The following is a 21161-nucleotide window of genomic DNA, read 5'->3' on the forward strand; positions in this document are numbered from 1 at the left end:
TATTTGCTGGGTTAAACAACCCATCTGCTGGGTTAAACAACCGATTTGCTAGGTTAAAACAACCCAACCGCTGGGTTAAAACAACCTATTTGCTGGGTTAAACAACCCAACCGTTGGGTTAAAACAACCTATTTGCTGGGTTAAACAACCAATTTGCTGGGTTAAACAACCCAACTGCTGGGTTAAAACAACCCATTTGCTGGGTTAAAACAAACCAACTGCTGGGTTAAAACAACCCAACCGCTGGGTTAAAACAACCTATTTGCTGGGTTAAACAACCCAACCGTTGGGTTAAAACAACCTATTTGCTGGGTTAAACAACCAATTTGCTGGGTTAAACAACCCAACTGCTGGGTTAAAACAACCCATTTGCTGGGTTAAAACAACCCAACTGCTGGGTTAAAACAACCCAACCGCTGGGTTAAAACAACCTATTTGCTGGGTTAAACAACCCAACCGTTGGGTTAAAACAACCTATTTGCTGGGTTAAACAACCTATTTGCTGGGTTAAACAACCCATCTGCTGGGTTAAACAACCTATTTGCTGGGTTAAAACAACCCAACCGCTGGGTTAAAACAACCCATTTGCTGGGTTAAAACAACCCATCTGCTGGGTTAAAACAACTCATTCGTTGGGTTAAACAACCCAACCGTTGGGTTAAAACAACCTATTTGCTGGGTTAAACAACCAATTTGCTGGGTTAAACAACCCAACTGCTGGGTTAAAACAACCCATTTGCTGGGTTAAAACAACTCATTTGCTGGGTTAAAACAACCCAACTGCTGGGTTAAAACAACCCAACCGCTGGGTTAAAACAACCTATTTGCTGGGTTAAACAACCCAACCGTTGGGTTAAAACAACCTATTTGCTGGGTTAAACAACCAATTTGCTGGGTTAAACAACCCAACCGCTGGGTTAAAACAACCCATTTGCTGGGTTAAAACAACCAATTTGCTGGGTTAAACAACCCAACCGTTGGGTTAAAACAACCTATTTGCTGGGTTAAACAACCAATTTGCTGGGTTAAACAACCCAACCGCTGGGTTAAAACAACCCAACCGCTGGGTTAAAACAACCTATTTGCTGGGTTAAACAACCCAACCGTTGGGTTAAAACAACCTATTTGCTGGGTTAAACAACCAATTTGCTGGGTTAAACAACCCAACCGTTGGGTTAAAACAACCTATTTGCTGGGTTAAACAACCAATTTGCTGGGTTAAACAACCCAACCGCTGGGTTAAAACAACCCATTTGCTGGGTTAAAACAACCCAACTGCTAGGTTAAAACAACCCAACCGCTGGGTTAAAACAACCTATTTGCTGGGTTAAACAACCAATTTGCTGGGTTAAAACAACCCATTTGCTGGGTTAAAACAACCCAACTGCTGGGTTAAAACAACCCATTTGCTGGGTTAAAACAACCTATTTGCTGGGTTAAACAACCAATTTGCTGGGTTAAAACAACCCTACCCTACCGCTGGGTTAAACAACCCAACCGCTGGGTTAAAACAACCTATTTGCTGGGTTAAACAACCAATTTGCTGGGTTAAAACAACCCATTTGCTGGGTTAAACAACCCATCTGCTGGGTTAAACAACCCATTTGCTGGGTTAAAACAACCCAATCGCTGGGTTAAAACAACCCATTCGCTGGGTTAAAACAACCCAGTCACTGAGTTTGTACATTTTCAACCCAACTTGGGTTGTTTTTAACCCAGCATTTTTTAGAGTGTGTGAATGGGATTTTGCTCCATATAAACACTCCATATAAAATATAAAAGCACTTTAGAGAGTTACTTCACATCCATATCCCTCACACAAATGACACATGGAAGATGAAAATTTGGCTGAAGATGAAAAAAAGATTGATAAGCTATGTATTTATATTTATTCAGAAGATATTTTGAAGAATGTGGGTATGGAAAATACAATGGAAGTCAATGGCTACAGTCAACATTCTTCAAAACTTCTTCTTTTGTGTTCAACAAAAAAAGAAACTCATACAGGTTTGGAAGAACTTGAGGTTGAGTAAATGATGACAGAAGTTTCATTTTTGGGTTGAACTATTACCTTCAGTTTATGTAAGCAATTGTATATGGAAGTTAACTGGTCAATAATCACACAAACGGCACCTAAGACTGTACATATTCAATTAGTATTTTGACAAAAACTTTAGTACTCTATGATCACATAGCTAACTTTAGCGTTTTCTAGAAACACATAACCTTTCTATTGAGCTCTATTATGTTTTTCAGTTCATACAATTTCTTCTTTTCATTGCTTTTTCTGTCTGTCTTTTACACAAGTCACTATAACTCAGCATCAGATGACTCTTCTCTTCATTCAGTGCGTCTGTCGTTCCTTTACAGAAAGAGTGCAGTCATCCTGCATTAGGACTGTCGTTCCCGAGAGGAAACCGGGAGCGCTGCGAGCTTTTAAAGACCTTTAACTCTCTCTCTCTCTATTTCTCTCTCGCACTCTTTTATTATCAATGTAGAGTTTTACAGGGTTGACAGCTCTTAAAGTGTGTGTGTGTGTGTGTGTGAGAGACAAGGTCAAGGGCTGAGCGATTCTTGGATTTCAGGCAGCATGAGGACAGGACGGGCCGCCGTCAGAGGTCACGCTCTGCGTAAGGAGACCTTTCCCTTTTCTCTTAGCGTTAATGACTCTAATGACCTCCTGACCTTTGCCTGAATGAGTGGAATAAGTGTCTGTTTCAGGAGGGAAACTTATGAGCAGAAATGCTGGGGCTTGTGGGATTTCTTCTGGGAGAGAGAAACTTTAATTAACAAATCCAATTTAGACGTAATTAATGTTATTTGGAGGAAGAATATGAGACAAAAGTGTACTGAGATATCAGATGGAAATGCCGTGGTGCTTATGTTATATCATAGTACTGATTAACATGCTTTTTACATATATATAATTCAACAAGGGTGCATTAAATTGATCAAAAGTGACAGTAAAGACATTTATAAGTAATTTTGAACTTTCTATTCCTCAAAGAATCCTTAAAAAAGTCCACAAATATGAAGAAGCACAACTGTTTTCAACATTGATAATAATCAGAAATGTTTCTTAAGCATCAAATCAGCATATTAGAATGATTTCTGAAGGATCATGTGACACTGAAGACTGGAGTAATGATGCTGAAAATTCAGCTTTGATCACAGGAATAAATTACATTTTAACATATATTCACTTTGAAAACACTTGTTTAAATTGTAATAATATTTCACTGTTTTTACTGTATTTTTGATCAGCCTTGGTGAGCATAAAAACCTTATCGTAGTGTATATTGTTTATAAGATATAGATTTTTATATATTATACAGAACAGTCAGTCAATCTATGCTTAATTTTGCAGTTATAACTAGATTACTGTAAATTAGCCTGAATATTTCATAGCTACTTACAAATTAAGTAAATAAATGTACAGGTACAGTATATTACATATTGACCTGAATTTATTTCATTACTTCATATGTATTAGACATGAAAATAACAGACATAAAATCAATGCTTTGTAAGGATAAAATGACGTTGCATAGAATAAATACATACTCGTCCTTTCCCACACACACACATTTGTTTCACTACAGTAATGAGGATATTGCATAGACTTCCATTGATTTTATATCAGGTTAATGATATTATAATGATATTTTCCTAACCCCATATGGCCCCTACCCATCGCATAAACACTAGATTTAAATTAAAACATGTTTTGGATGATTTTTAAGCCTTTTTAACTAGTGAGCACCAGTAAAATGTCCTCACAAGTCGGTTGTCAAACTATTTCACTATATAAGTGAGGACATTTGGCCCTCACAAGTATAGCCAAACCTGTACACACACACACACACACACACACACACACACACGGAGCTATCTGGCCACAGATGCGTTTTTCCATTTCTCTCTTAATGAAACTGCTGCACCTCTGATCATCTCCTCTGTTTCACCCCTCTCTCACTTTCACTGGGCGACCACGGCGACGGCATCCCTTTCTCACCCTCCTCATCACCACAACGACCCACTCAGCCCGTAAACCAAACCGCCAGAACCCACATCAAATATTAACTGCCCCATTAATGAGTTTTCCATCGCTTGTACACACACACACACACACACACACACACACGCTGCCGTAATTAACGGAAAGCACTTACCATGTATCACTACTTAAATTTACTCAGTGACCATAAGTGAGCTCCGAGAGAGAGACAGAGACAAATAGAGACGACAGTTTTCAACTCCTTGTAGAAGAGCGTCACGTCTCAGCAGGGAAGATCATGTGTCATACACGACATGCATGTTTACATTCAATCTGCAAGAAAAGGATGCTGCATTAATATTCGATGTGTGTGTGTTGGGGGGACGGGGTATGTGGGTGTGTTAATATTTCATGTCATTATCAAGTTACTCGTGAATGTGCCTGTTCTGACCTAAAGTCTGTGTGAAACTACTGCTTGTTTGTCTCTTTGCGGCCCCTGCACCGCTGAGCACAAGTGGAACGTAATTGGGGGCTTGTCTGGGATTTGAACTCGGGACCTCTGCATCTGAAGCAAGACTCATGCTAACGGATGTAAAAATCACATTCATTTTTTCTTTAGATATGCATTCTCTAAACTACTTATAAATGTATGTTTGAAAGTTTTCAAACAAGATTTTTTTAGTAATATTTTTGAAAGAAGTCAAAATCTGCTCACCAAGGGTGCATTTTTTTGGATCAAATATACAGTAAAAAATGATATTGACAAATATATATTTTAGCACAAAAAAAAGAGGCAAAGCTGAATTTTTTAGCATCATTACTCCAGTCTTCAGTGTCACATGATCCTTCAGAAATCATTCTAATATGATGATTTGCTGCTCAAGAAACATTTCTGATTATTATCAATGTTGAAAACAGTTCATATATTTGTGGAAACTGTAATACATTTTTTTTCCAGGATTCTTTGATTAATAGAAAGGTCAAAAGAACAGCATTTATTTGAAATAGAAATATTTTGTAACATTACAAATGTCTTTATTGTCACTTTTTTTAAATCAATTTAATGCATCCTTGCTAAAACTAAAATCCATAAAAAACGACTTGAAAATAGTGTTACTTGAAATAAAATAAACGTTTAAAATGTTAAAAAAATCTAAAAAAGATAATAATAATTTTATTTCAGCTTGTTTGCAAGTAAATAGTTCTAATTTTTCATGTACTAAAACTGAAATAAATATTAATAAAACATTACTAAAATGAATAAAAAAATGAAAACAAACTGAAAATATATTATATTTTGATTCATCATTTCATCATTCATAATGTTTTTGGGATAAGTAGTTAATATGTTAAAATAGTAAAATTTCATGATCACATCACTATGGAGAAAATGCTTGGGAAACATACAAAAGCAAACCATTTTGAACAGTTATTATGCACCGTTTTGCTGTCTTATGAAACAAGTTTAACTGCGCTATTCTCTTATCATTCACCTTGTTCCAAACCTCTATGACTTTCTCTCTTCTGCAAAACTACTTTTTATGGTAGTTTTGTGCTGTCTTTGACAGTGACTTTTAGTGCATATTACAAAGCAGCATGAACATTCTTTAAAACATCTTGTTTTATGTCCCCCAGATGAAAACCAAAGTCATGTGGGTTTGGAAGGACATGAGGATGAGTAAATGATGACCAGAATTTCATTTTCAGGTAAACGATCCCTTAAACGCTGTGAACTTTCAGTTCTGGGATCTCGATGAAAGTGTACCTCTTTAATAAAGCAGTTAAAGTCTAAATATCACTCAAATACACACGGATACACATAGTCTAAAGCAGTGTAATAGCTCTGGAGGCATCTGTCCTGAGAGAGCAGTTAAGAAATCACTTAAAGCTATTAGTGTATCACGGTTACAATGAGTGTCTGATTCGCTGACTTCATGAAAAGAGATGAGAGAGAGCGAGCGAGGGAATGTGTCTTTTTGTATTTGCATGCTAGAACAGCAGAGTGTTCTAAATGTCTTTATAGATGAAAGACAATTAAGTCTTTAGTCATCTAATTACATGCTTTCTCTCTCTCTCTTTCCCTCTCTCTCTCTCTCTCTCGCTCCGTCTCTCCCCCTCATAACCGTTTCTATTTCCAGAACTGATGTGTTATCAAGTTCAATGCATGAAATATTACGCTTTAACAGGTTATATACAGAAATCTGGGTTTAGCTGTGATGTGATATAAGCTGTAGATGAGCTGTGATGACTGAAAATGTGAAAAATCAGTTTTATGGGTCAATAGAGTCAACATGAAAATAAAATCAACCTTTTCTTGCATGTTCCTGGTCTTACTGAATGTGTTCTGCATTATTCTAAAGCACAAAATGTTAGTCTTTGTACTTGCTCTGCCTCTGAAACAACTTATCTTTCAAATCCCTCTTATTTTTCAACCCCAATGAATTCCCAACATATACTTTTTTCTCCTGCATATCCTCTTTTGCTTATAAAAACATCTCTTTTTGTTCACTAAAAGTTCCATAGTTCATGCATCAGATGCTTTGCTTTGAGTTTTTATATCATGCATTTATAATGACCTGCAGTTTTGACATTTATTTAGACTTTATTGCATGTATCTTTCAGAAGTTTGGGATTTTTAACCCTCTGGTGTTCTTCAGGTGTCAGTCAAAAATGACCAAATTATTATTTTTTATTATTTCAATTAAATGAATGTACTATATTTTAGTTCGATAATGTTTTTTTATTTAATATTTTGTATTTTTAGGAGATTTAATGGTACAAAATTATATTTACGCTGTAGTTATAATCCATTTATTCAATTTTTGAACATAGACCTAAACATGAAAATTAAATTTTGATTTCTTTAGAGCACAGACTTTGCAAATTATTAATTGAAAAAAGTCTGAAAAATTTAATCTAAAAAAATTACAGAATTTTAAGTTTATTGTTATGAAAATTGCACAAAAATACTATTTTCAATTTTTATCTGAAATTTATATTTTCAAAAACTTGTTTTACTCTAAAACTGCAAGAATATCAAAGCCATAAATCTAAACAAGTTCTAAATTTGAGCTTAATATCACAAAAAAAATGAGCTTTCAGTAAGATTTTGTTTGGCTGCAGTACCAAAAGTTTTTACTTGATGAAATTCGTCTCCCATTCATTTCCAATGCGCTCATTTTTGACTGAGGAACATAAGGAATCATTTAACCTTTTTGGATCATGTCCATGATTTTTTTTGTGTGTGTTCACATAGCAAGTGTCAAAACCTTTACCAAGTTTTGTATCATTCCAATGAAATAAAAATTTCTAAAAAACAAAGCAAAAAAACATTTTTCAGTCAAAAATGACAGAAGAGTACCAAAGGGTAAAATGTTTTTGAAAAAATAGACTCTTCTGCTCACCAAGACTGCATATATTTGATCGAAAGTACAATAAAAATCTAAAAAATTATGAAATATTATTACAATTTAAAAGAACTGTTTTTTATTGTAATATAATTTAAAATGTAATTTATTCCTGCGATGCAAAGCAGAATTTTCAGCATCATAGTGTCACATGATCCTTCAGAAATCATTCTAATATGATGATTTGCTGCTCAAGAAACATTGATTCTGAAGGATCATGTGACACCGAAGACTGGAGTAATGATGCTGAAAATTCAGCTTGCAATAAATTACATATTCACATAGAAAACAGCTATTTTAAATTGTAATAATATTTCCCAATATTGCCATTTTTACTGTATATTTGATCAAATAAATGCAGTGAGCATACAAGACTTCTTTCAAAAACATTAAAACATCTTAATTATTCCAGACGTTTGAGCGGGAGTGTAATCCTGACTGGCTCAATTGTCCCAGAATGTCAGGCTCATTGTCGTCTTGATAGGCATGTGTGATCCAGCGTAATCTCTGATGTAATCTAGTCCAGTCTCAGTCTGTAATCTAGTTGTGGAGCTCGACTGAGTCCTTGTTTAGACATGTGAAAGCAGTAAACACAGAAGTCATGTTTATTTGATGCTGACAGCGCTGGAGTTAGTTGATCTGCATGTGCTGGATCACTCACTAGTGTCTGATCACTTCTCCTGATGACCTTGTGCGTTAGTGAAAGTATGTAAAGAAATCTGTGAAGAAGTGAAGTCTTTTTCAGCGATTAAGGTGTGCAATACTGAATAACTGCTGAGAGGACAGAAACTGGAAAATCGGACAGGACGGTTGGGTTTACCTCTCCTTCTCCCTTTTAAATAATGCAGACTTTACTATAGGTGATTGCTCTGTATAGAGGTCTGGTGATGAATGGCTCTTGTCTGCTCTCGGGTCCTTTGCCAGTTCTGTGGTTATTTATTCTGAGAGTTTAACAGCGTGACCTCAAAACACACACACATAAAGATATATATGTGTGTGTGTGTGTGTGTGTGTGTGTTTGTTATAATATATATAAATATATATATATATATATATATATATATATATATATATATATATATATATATATATAATACACAGTGCCAAAAAAGTGCATTGTTTCTGCTCTTTAAAGATGTCTATAATTAGATCTAAATCAGGACAAGGAGAGAGGCCACTTATAGTGACTTTTATTATGAAGGGACTCAAACTCCCCACAGGGGTCCACTACCCATATGTGGGCCAGAGATTTTCTCTCTTCCAGTGAAATAAAGTTTCTGTTCAGAGAACAATAATATTATGCAACAGATAACAGCAACAACAAAAAAAAAAAACATTTGTAATGCAAATCTATCTACAAATGACCAATGTTTTATCAAAGTGTTTTACAGTGACGATCGGTGAAACAGCGACACTGTGTGTTCACAACGCGGCATTACAACTACAATGAATAACTGGAATATTATTATTTGAAAACTTTTGACAGTTGTTTTAATGGCTGTATAGTAACTTATAATTTTATAAATATTATTTATTTTATTAGTAATGTATTAATTTTACGCAAACAGCTTCATAAATTCTTTTGTTTACTGATGATAGTGATAGCTGTCACCACGTACTGCGCGTGAACAAACACTTATATTGACAACCGGTGACAGACAAGCGGCTCGTGCGCGTTTAACGGCTGTGAGGAAGCTTTAATCTGGTCAAATATTTTCTGTGGACGCGATTTATGTCGGATTATATGATGAAAGATTGAAGGTAAGACGTTTATGTGGAGAAAAACATTGTTTTGTTGATGAACGCCAACGAAACCTTGTTAACGTTACCTCAGACGTTGAAAGTGTCCTTTTTAAGTATACGAAGTGAACATTACTGTTTATCTGTGGTGATTCACTCATTATGTAAAGTTTTCAGACTTATATATAACTATAACTAATATGTGATGTTTTTAACGTACTTGTACTGGGAGTTAAGACATTTAAACTTGTTAAGACAAACTGTCGGTGTCTCAAAAGCTAGTACGCTGCCTACCTAGACATCATAGTGCGCTGCCTAACTAGACAGCATTCTGTGTAGTTTAAAACATAATGTATTGTGTTTTACACTACACACTGCGTACTGTGAAACACACTGACCTCTTGATTCAGAATGAAGGCAGTTTTCTTTTTTATATCAAAGTGTGTGCTTTAAAATGTTCTTGTATACTTGTTTTCCTTGTAGATGAATGCTAACTCAAGACATGATGTTGGATGCACTGGGAAGCTCATTAGACTGCCACCCATACCCGCATCCCAGAATCCCTCTGACCTGTATCAGGTGTGTGTGTAAAGTGCCTCAATGTCAATCTCATGATTTTTCTGCTCATCCTGATTTGCTCTCTGTTCTCTTGCAGATTTATCTCCTTAACAGTCAATACCCACCCATCCTGCAGAATCACTCACGGACTCTTGCAGTTCCCTATAAAGAGCTGCGGCACCACAGAACTCCCTGCGAGTCCATTGGGAACAACTACAGCCCGAGAGGACAAAACCTGAAAATCCAACATCTGCACCGCAGACGTCACTCGCTTCAATGTCCTCCAGCTGCGAGTATCCTTAACATACATTCACTTACACACTCAATTATGCTTAAAAATGCTTCCGGTCATTAATATTTTTAATATAATTATGATTTTATGTTTTGAAAGAAGTCAGCTTCTCACCAAGGCTGCATTTATTTGATCAAAATACAGTTTTTATACAGTAATATTGTAAAATATTATTGCACAACTGTTTTCTATTGTAATATATTTTAAAATGTAATTTATTCCTGTGATCAAAGCTGAATTTTCAGCATCAGTCTTCAGTGTCACATGATCCTTCAGAAATCATTCTAATATGCTGATTTGCTGCTCAAGAAACATTTCTGATTATTATCAATTTTGAAAACAGTTGTGCTGCTTCATATTTTTGTGGAAACCTTGATGCACTACGCTTGTAAGCCAATACAACAAGTATTTAAAAAAATAATAATACTTTTATTCAGCAAGGATGGATTAAAATGATCAAATGTGACAGTAAAGGATGTTTATAATGTTACAAAAGATTTCTATGACAAATAAATGCTGTTTATTGAACTTTCAATTCATCAAAGAATCCTGAAAAAAAAGGTTGCACAAAAATATTAAGCAGCAAAAACCTTTTCAAAATTGATAGTAATAAGAACCATTATTAATAATTGAGGGACACTAGTCATTGAGCAGCAAATCAGCATATTAGAAGGATTTCTGAAAGGTCATGTGACACTGAAGACTGGAGTAATGAAGACATTTCACAATATTACTGTATTTTTGATCAAATAAGTGCAGTCTTGGTAAGCAGAAGAAACTTTTTGCAAACTTTGACCGGTATTGTACACACAAACACATTTGTTTTTGTGAATTGTGGGGACATTCCATAGGCGTAATGGTTTTTATACTGTACAAACTGTATTTTCTATCGCCCTACACCTAAACCTACACTGCCCTCCAAAAGTTTGGAAACGCCCTAGAAAAGTGGGGTTTTGGACAATATTGGCATGAATCCTTTTTAATTTGTGATAATTTTGCACTGATAAGGGACAAACACAAACTACGAAAACATATTTTATTATATACAGTTTATACATAGAAAAAAATAAAATTTTCGATTCATCAAAATATCCACCATTAGCAGCTATCTGACCTAAATTGGGTTCTGATTGGCTCATTGTATTCTAAACTTAATTGGCAATCAATTGTTGAAGCTATTAAGCTGTGCCGACCCAAAAATATTTTACAAACCTGGGCCAAGTTTAAACCAGTAACCAGGCATCACAGCTGGCAAAGGGGCATGTCTGACTTTGACATGTATATATTGCCATTATTATGTAATCAAAATAAAAATTATTATTGCTGGTCTTCAATGATAATGTCAAGTTACTTTAATGTATTTGCACCAAAAAATTATAAGGATTTATGCTGATATCGTCCAAAACTACACTTTTCCAGGGGTGTTTCCAAATTTTTGGAGGGCAGTGTACCTATCAAAGGAAACTGTGCACATTTTCACAAAAACTCATTCTGTATGATTTATAAGCCTTTTGAAAAATGAGGACATGGGTAATGTCCTCATAAGTCACCCTCTCCTTGTAATACCTATGTCATACCCATGTCATTATACAAATTTGTGTCCTGATATGTCACAAAAACACACACATACACACACGCTGTCAGTGAGTCCCATCTTAACTTCACGTTTAAGTCTGCAGTGATGTTCCAGTTGTGAGGAGGAGACAACCTACGACCCGATCACAGAGGTAAAAGGTTCTCTCTCTCACAAACAGCAGAGCTTTAGTTGCATGTGTGTGAGTTTATTGTAATATTTACAGCAGGAACTATCTTTTTAACATTAACAAACAATATACCCATCATTCCTAGAAGTCGCCCTTTGACACCGGAACAGCAACTTGAAATTATGAGGCATGAAGAAACAAAAAGTCAAAGGAACCAGAATGGAGCCTACAGAGAGAGATTTAGAGGTTAGTATTAGCAAAATCCATCCAAGCGATGTTGATGGTTTCATGGGATTTTTAAACCATACTTTTATTCTTCTGATCGATTCCCGTTCCTTAAAGCTACATTGTAACTTTTGGCTTTCTAGCTGGTGAAACATGATCCTTCAGAAATCATTCTAATATGCTGATTTGCTGCTCAAGAAATTTTGGGTTAGTTCATCCAAAAATGAAAATTCTGTCATTTATTACTCACCCTCATGCCGTTCCGCACCCGTAAGACCTTTGTTTATCTTCTGAACACAAATTGAATATATTTTTGTTGAAATCCGATGACTCAGTGAGGACCTCCATAGCCAGCAATGACATTTCCTCTCTCAAGATCCATAAATATACTAAAAACATATTTAAATCAGTTCATGCGAGTACAGTGGTTCAATATTAATATTATAAAGCGATGAGAATATTTTTTGTGTGCCAAAAAAACAAAATAACGAATTTTCACCGATTTCAAAACACTGCTTCAGGAAGCTTCGGAGTGTTCTGAATCAGTGTGTCGAATCAGCTGTTCGGAGTGCCAAAGTCACGTGATTTCACCATTTTGGCGGTTTTAAGCGATCCTGAATCATGATTCGATGAGATGATTCGACACGCAGATTCATAACGCTCCGAAGCTTCCTGAAGCAGTGTTTTGAAATCAGCCATCACTAAATAAGTCGTTATTTTGTTTTTTTGGCGCACCAAAAATATTCTCGTGGCTTTATAATATTAATATTGAACCACTGTACTCACATGAACCTGATTTAAATATGTTTTTAGTACATTAATGGATCTTGAGAGAGGAAATGTCATTGCTGGCTATGCAGGCCTCATGGAGCCATCGGATTTCAAGCAAAAATATCTTAATTTGTGTTCCGAAGATTGAACGTAGGTCTTACGAGTGTGGAATGGCATGAGGGTGAGTAATTAAATGACAGAATTTTCATTTTTGGGTGAACTAACCCTTTAATTAGTTTCTAATCTATCCTCCATCTGATTATCCTTCTATCCATCCATCAGTTTATATTCTTTCTCTTCTCTTTCTCTCTCAGAGATATGTGTACTATATCACTGAGGGTATTTACGGCCACATGTTAGCCCCCCACCCACCAGAGCAGATCACCGGTATCCTGAAGCTGGTACCCAGCCGTTTCCAAGGTGATGAGCGCAAGATGCAGAGGATGCTGGAGGATCTCCTGGATGAAGTCCAGAGTGACTATGAGTTCAGCCTCCGCAAGAGCATCGGTATGACACACGACACCACCTAGAGCAGATGATGTACAGTACAGCTATAAATAACTGTACGAATCCAGGATACCAGGGCTCGTCAACTGGTCAAATCCGGCCCGCCAATCATATTCATCCAGCCCGCGGCACCCCAATCTCCCTCCTCCACTTTTCCTGGTGGTGCAGCTAAATTTGGTTAGATATCGTGGCCGCAGTGGTGCATGCAGCTGCGCATGCACACTGTTCATACCACGCACGCTCCTTCGACTGACCTGAGAAACGTTTTCCGTGTGGGTGTGTGTCCCGTATTTCTGTCGATGGAACCAGCGATACCTATAATTTGTGAAGCAATCATTATTTTGTCTCAATTCTTTTCTGTGAATTGGCCAAACGCACTTGCATAACGATCTGAAAAGATTTGGATTCGTTCGGACCGCTCTGTTACTGAATCATCTGAAGGATTTCAGTAACGACAAATACAGAAAAAATAGTGCTGTTTTCAGGCGTTTCAATAGTTTACTTTGAACTTCGCAGCACAGCCCAGTGGATAATAGAACGAAAGCTTAAAGGAGCTGCGTTTATTCCTGGTCAACATTATTAAACAGTGTTGTGACATCTAGTGAGAAGTGTTTCAATTCGACACACACCTCTCACTTACATACTACACATCACTCGATGAGTAAACTAGTTTTAAATTGGATGAAACAGCCTCAACATTCCCAACAAGACTGATGAGGAAAACAGGAGATACGTGCCATGAATGAAGATAAACCTTTTAAATCCCAAAATCACCACACTAACACACAAACATTTACCATGAATAAACTGTAGTAAATTACCATGGTTTGTGGAAATGTGGAATATTTATATTGAAAACTATGTTATAGCCATTTATTTTGCAATATATCTATGAGGTGGGTAGGGGAATATATAATTCATTTCTTTGTGAAGGTGTGTATAGTTTTTACCTGTGTTTAGGTGTTTTTTATAGACCTATATAACATATCATATAATAACATTTGACAGTGTTAGTGAGTAGCCATGTGTGGCTTTACCTGTGGTACCAAGTCTCACTGTGATGAGATTTTCATTTAAGCCTAATAATTAATAAAATAATTTTTACCAATAAGACCCCCCCCCAAATCTGGCCCTCGAATGAAACTACTTGAAGAGCCCTGCAGTATACTGTTACACAGCATGCATTTTCTTTTCACGTTCCAAAACTGACTGTTTACCTGAATACTAGCACATCATTTTGTGTGTATTTGACCATTTAAGAACTCAATTTTGCACTCTCAAGCTCCTGTGAAACCTGCAGGAATGAGTACAATTATGTGCAATACAAGCACTATTCAACCGGAGGTAATGAGACGAGTGAGTGACAGGAGGTGGGTGTGTGTCAATTCGCAGTCAAAGAGAAGAGTGTCACGGGTGCACACAAGAACAAGATGGTAGATCCAAGCGCAGCATTAGTGTTTATTGGGCAATCCAAAATCGTAGTCCAGAGAACAGGCATGGGTCAAAATCCAAATAATCCACAAAAGACAACAAGCCAGGAGTACAAAAGTGCACGTAACAAATACAACAAACCACAACCAAAGACAGAAACAACTCAGTATAAATAGACAGACACTAATAACATAATACAATCCAGCTGGGTGCAATGAAGTGATGACGAGTCCAGGCAGTGTGTTATGGGATATGTAGTGTATGTGATTGGTGGAAATACGAGTCCGGGATGGAGTGCCCTCTAGTGGCTGATAGGGCACTCTCACTGGTGATCATGACATTACCCCCCCTCAGAAGGCTTGGACGGCGGCAGCAGGGCAGAAGGCTTGGACGGTGGCGGCAGGGCAGAAAGCCTGGGCGGCGGGGGCAGGGCCGACCAAGGGTGCTCTGTGGCCGTATCAGGGAGAGCGGGCAGCTCGGTGACGGCCTCCGTGGCCGTATCAGGGAGAGCGGCAAGCTCTGTGACGGCCTCCGTGGCCGTATCAGGGAGAGCGGGCAGCTCGGTGACGGCCTCCGTGGCCGTATCAGGGAGAGCGGGCAGCTCGGTGACGGCCTCCGTGGCCGTATCAGGGGGCTGGGGCTGCTCTGGGACTGCAGCGGGCTCGGGCTGCCCTGAGTCCATCACAGGACTGACAGGGAAAGCATGCGGGGCTGGAGCGGACTCACTGGCTGGAGCGGGCTCACTGGCTGGAGCGGGCTCTGGAGCGGACTCACTGGCTGGAGCGGGCTCTGGAGCGGACTCACTGGCTGGAGCGGGCTCGGACTGTTCTGAGTGCATCCTCCAGGCACGCAAGGCCGCCAAAACATAAAAAGTGAAGACAGCCCTCCTGGCCATCACAGGACTGACAGGATCAGTTTTCCTTAAAAAAAAAAAAATTCATGCCTTAAAATAGCTTGAATTTAACTCTACACCCTTGCCCCATTTAGTATATGTGGTTCTATGAATATGCAAATTAGCCCCGCCTCCACTTACTCAAACCAGCTCAGAGATCCACTCATTGACGATCACACGTTGACGTGATTGGTTACAAGGGAGTTTGTGATGTCAGAAACAACAGCAATTTCAAATCACGTTTTATAAATATATATATATATATATATATATATATATATATATATATATATGTGTGACCCGTCACGGAATCCAGGGACACAAGTCGGCAGCACAACTCTCGAGCAAAATGAGAAAGAAGCATTTTTTTTCAAAATTGGTGATTTTCGTTTTTTTGCAGAATCTGTTAGTTGAGATCATGAAGAAGCCTTTCCGTGTTTGAGATAGCAGTATTGGTATATTTAAAAGCTTACATTTTGAGGTCGAAATCGGCTTGTTTTTCGGAGATTCTAGCACGCAGTAGGGGCGTGTCATTGTCTGTGTGTATTTCCATACTGGGAAGCGTGGCTACTTATTATGCAGCGCTCTGGCCGGCTCTAGCTGATATCAAAATTCAATGAAGAACCGTGGCCGTTACACCGAAAATGTTTTGAAGTACTTCTTCGACAAGCCGGATGCTTATGAACAAGCGCTCACTGATTCTGAAGACGATCTGAGCGACGATGAAAGCGGCATAATAAGACATTACCTCTCTGGAGTCGGGTAACGCGCCGGCGCGTTTGCAGGTTTTTTTTTCACATTGCAGCAAAACAGACTTAAAATACTCCATCATATTTTGTCATAGAGACATAAGTAATATATATCAATTGAAACTATAGAATGTCTTCTTTTATTTGTGTACACTCAGAGTAAAAACAAAATGTTGTGCTTTTTGAAAAATAAAGAAAACTAACATGATGCGTGATCTCTCCTCTCCCTCTGAACGAAGTCCAATCTGATAGTTCTCAGAAAATGAACTGTAACTTAGTGAATACTAATCATAAAAAAATTATACTTATGTCTGAAAAAACGTTGAAATGTCAAGTTTTAAAATGTGTAAGTCAAATCGAAAACAAACCTTCTGTGTTTATGTAATCTGTATGAAAAGAGAGCCATGTCAGAAGTCCGTGATTCAGCTCATTATCCGCTAATGCGGCCACGCCCACGGAGCCAGCGCTATTCAGACGCAAATTCAGTCAATACATGCATTCATCGCCTCAATCGTGTATTTATTGTCTTGAAAAGTGTTTTGAATAGCCATAGTTAGCGATCTCTGGCCTCTGTTAGTCCAGTTATTTCCTGGATTGCCTATTCTTCTTTAACAGGCTTCTCAGGTGAGAACATTTCATTTCATGATTAGTGACCAAAATGATCACGGTTATCACAGAATCCTGTTCAAAAAGTCAATTCACCAAGTTTTATGTGGAAAACCAGCAAATAAAAAATACAATTAGCATCAATATGTACTTTTTCTTTACATAAACATTAAAATAATAACATTGAAAATGATGGGCAGATTTTAAAGGAGTGTCTTGCAACATGTTATCTACAATGCACAAGTTCAAATAAAGTTTTGACAAAAAGTCACATATTTCAGCCTCTAAATCATTTTTATAAAAGTCAAAAAAGATAAATTACTGACATTTACAATGCACATTAACCTTTATTATTAATAGTATGCGGTCCATGCAGCTTTACAGGGGTATGGCTTATCTAAATGAGATGTAAATGAGCCCTATTGTCACTCCCAGCAGGTGAGAACAGGTGAGAACTGCACAAACTTTAAAGGGGTTTTTCTCCCTCTTGAGCTTTCTTGATTGCCTACCTTCAAATGGCCACAACTTCTCCAAATATTATCAGATTTCCATGTGTCACACATCGTTGGAAAGCTTGGAGACTGCACTTTCAGAATCTGTGAATAACTGCCCCAAAAATGCCCCAAAACCGACTTGTGTCCCTACTTTCCGTGACTGGTCACCACATATATATATATATATATACTTGTGTCGGGAAAGGTTCAGGGCCGGGACTCAGGTCGCCCAAAGCGTGATGACGGTATATGTCCACATTTTTGAGATTGTCTTTGGTTCACTGCAGTTTTAAGGAGAAAATACTGAGCAATGGTGTTGACTTATGAATTTGCACATGGCTTGTCTTAAAGCATATTAAAAACACCAAATAGACATATAAACAACATTAAAAAAACATAAAATCGTAATCTTAATCGTAATCTCTTTTTTTTTGCAGTCGATTATATCCTCCTAGATCCAGCTGAGCGGGAGCGTCTATCAATTTCTGCTGTTCCCCGGCCGTTCCCGTCCCGTGTCATTCGTGCACCAGTTCCCTGGTCCGAGAGCTACCGTGAAGCTCACAGCTGGCAGACGGAGAACCTCTACACCGTGAACCCTATGCTGCTCCACATACAGGATCTCTGGATGAGCAGGTTGGCATCTCGGATCATTTCATCATGGTCCTAATCATTATGATCCCATTTATGATTTATAAAATCATTATATGTTTCATTTGTAGTTTCTCGTCTCTGCGGTTTGTGCGTTTGGACGACCTGCTCTCAGCTGATCTTCCGCTCTTGCCAGCGGAGTTTGAGGAGCTGGTGCGGCGACAGTGTCAGGACACACAAGATGAACTGCTTAACACGTAAGAGACTTTCTGTGTATGTATATATCTGTTCTGAACAAGTGAAGACCTGAACATCACCAGACCTGTGTCTGGTTTTTTTTTGTGAGGTCTGGTTTAAGTAACATCCTGCCGTGGACAGTAACGGAAACAGTACAGATTGAGAAGTCGTACTGAGACACATGATATATTTGCTGTCTGTAGGTTTCATTTCTCATGTTCTCTGTAAACCTGTCACTGTAGTCACCTGAATCCAGCTCTATAATTACATCTCAATGGAAGAGCTGGACATCCAGGAAGCTGTAATTATAGAACTTAATACAACAGTTAGTTACGCTTCTCGAATCTGATTGGTTGAGCAGTGTTCTAAAAGTGCCAGTATAACTTTTCACAGTCAGCATCACTCCTCTTGTCTGTGCTTGTTTCAGACGGACTGTCAGTCTGTTTGTTAGTGGTGGGGATTTTTTATTGTTTTTTTTTTTTTGCAGGTTACATTGAAACTGTAGTAGGTAGCGACAAGTTATGGGTCATTTGAATCATTCATTCAACCGATTCATGCAGCAAATTTAGGAACGAACAAACAAATGACTTACCTTTATGAGTGGGTCATCTGAATCGTTCATTCAACGATTTGTTCATCAACACTGATTCATTCTGGAATTAACAAACCAGGGTTATTATCATTAACTAAAACTAAAACCATTAAAAAACCTTTTTGTTACTTCAAATAAAATGAATATTATTTGAAAAATTAATGAAGACTATATTAGACATATTTATTTTAAAAAAGACAAAAACACAAAAAATGACTATAAAAATAAAATGTAAAAATAAAAACTAATTCAAATTATTCAAACATTGAAAAATTATTCAAAAATATTAAGTCGGGATCATTAATATGTACGCCCCCAATATTTGCATATGCAAGCCCATGTTCAAGGCATTACACAAGGGCAGCCAGTATTAACGTCTGGATCTGTGCACAGCTGAATCATCAGACTAGGTAAGCAAGCAAGAACAACAGCGAAAAATGGCAGATGGAGCAATAATAACTGACATGATCCATGATTACATGATATTTTTAGTGATATTTGTAAATTGTCTTTCTAAATGTTTTGTTAGCATGTTGCTAATGTACTGTTAAATGTGGTTAAAGTTACCATCGTTTCTTACTGTATTCACAGAGACAAGAGCCGTCGCTTTTTTCATTTTTAAACACTTGCAGTCTGTATAATGCATAAACACAACTTCATTCTTTATAAATCTCTCCAACAGTGTGTAATGTTAGCTTTAGCCAACATTATTATTTATCTATTCATCCAAATAAATACAATACTCACATGAAACATGCATGCAGTATGCATGACGAACATCTTGTAAAGATCCATTTGAGGGTTATATTAGCTGTGTGAACTTTGTTTATGCAATGTATTATAGTCGAGAGCTCAGGGGGGCAGGGAGCGCGTGATTTAAAGGGGCCGCAGCCTGAATCGGTGCATAGTTAATGATGCCCCAAAATAGGCAGTTAAAAAAATTTATTAAAAAAAAATGTATGGGGTATTTTGAGCTGAAACTTCACAGACACATTCAGGGGACACCTTAGACTTATATTACATCTTGTGAAATAACATTCTAGGGCACCTTTAATATGCTATTATAAAAATAGCATATTAATGATACTATAATAACACAGGAACAAACAGGAAACAACACTACTCTTTATTACTTGACTTTTCTTTATGAGTGAGTGAATCGAATCATTGTTTTGTTCAAAAACTGATTCTTTTAGTTCTCAACTCTGGGTCTCCTCAAAAAACTCGCAACTCACTCTTATCAATGGGGAAATTTATAACACGCAGGGCGAGTGAGTCTTTTGAGTCATTCATTTAAACACACTGATTCATTCTTAATAATAGTTTTGAGTGAGAAACAACAGAATTTTAGATGAACTACTTTTGAAGATTCTTTATAAGCACAGGAAATACTTGGAATTAAACACAACAAATTGCATTAAAATGAAAAAGAATAAAAATAGTTTTATAATATATTTTTTAAACAACATATCATAAGAAAATGCCGAAGAAACAACATGAAATGTTAACCTTTTGATGAACTATTGATGTTTGTCTGTTTTATCAATTAGTCATAGCGATGAGTGGAAGGAGAATTTTAGATTTTTAGAATTTTAGAATGTCCTGATGCTCTCATGGGGTACAATCTCATTTATATACTGAACATGGCAGCAGGAGAGGGGTTACTGGACTGTGGTAAACATACGTTTGAAGCGTGGGTGCGTGGAAACAGGAACACGAAGAAGGTCAGCGTTGTGTGACAACAAGAGACGAAAGCGGATGAGTGTGTTGTTCAGCGGCGACGCCCACACGAACAGTTTGACAAACCACACGCACACAAGACAACAAATAGTTCTCTTCGTCTTGGCTACCTTTGTTCTAGCAGGAACCCAACTCTGTATCCATGGTCCCCTCCTTCTCTCCTCAAACCAGTGGGTTCCCCCTAGTCACTCGGATTAAAGTGTGAATGCACAGGTTTAATTTTGGACAATGGAAAGCGGGATAAGCTTTTAAACTCTTGAATGCCAATAAATTTAGGGTTTGAACAATGGGCCACACTTTTTGAAATAAAGAGCGATCTGGACGGAGTAGAGTCTGCTTTAACACGCAGGGCGTCTGGGAAAAATAGTGGCTGGTAACCTAAACTGCTACAGCAACAGTCAGTCTGAAGTCCAGGAGGAAGGTTTGGAGACCAAACAGACGCTCTTTCCAGATCTTGGTTGGCTCTCTCGGTTTGACCATTGCTCTGGGGATGAAACCCAGAGGAAAGACTGACCGTCGCCCCCAGCAACTTACAAAATTCTTGCCAAAATTTGACACAAATTGGGGACCCCTGTCGGAGACCACATCCATCGGGAGGCCATGTAACCGAAAGACCTGTCTACGACAGTTAC

General features: G+C 37.6%; 1 protein-coding gene across 1 annotated transcript in view; it reads left to right on the forward strand.

Annotated features, from left to right (window-relative positions):
• Positions 1 to 8882: 8882 nt before the first annotated feature.
• The window catches only part of dnah3 (dynein axonemal heavy chain 3), a 47934-nt gene continuing 35655 nt past the window's right edge, over positions 8883 to 21161 (forward strand). The window contains 9 exon segments of the mRNA XM_048175563.1: positions 8883 to 9165; positions 9628 to 9723; positions 9800 to 9995; positions 11667 to 11721; positions 11843 to 11909; positions 11911 to 11943; positions 13008 to 13200; positions 17810 to 18005; positions 18092 to 18217. Coding sequence (XP_048031520.1) covers positions 9628 to 9723; positions 9800 to 9995; positions 11667 to 11721; positions 11843 to 11909; positions 11911 to 11943; positions 13008 to 13200; positions 17810 to 18005; positions 18092 to 18217 — 962 coding nt within the window. The 5' untranslated portion in view covers positions 8883 to 9165.

This window comes from Megalobrama amblycephala, linkage group LG22 (genome assembly GCF_018812025.1).
Source record: "Megalobrama amblycephala isolate DHTTF-2021 linkage group LG22, ASM1881202v1, whole genome shotgun sequence".
NCBI classification, from domain to species: domain Eukaryota; kingdom Metazoa; phylum Chordata; class Actinopteri; order Cypriniformes; family Xenocyprididae; genus Megalobrama; species Megalobrama amblycephala.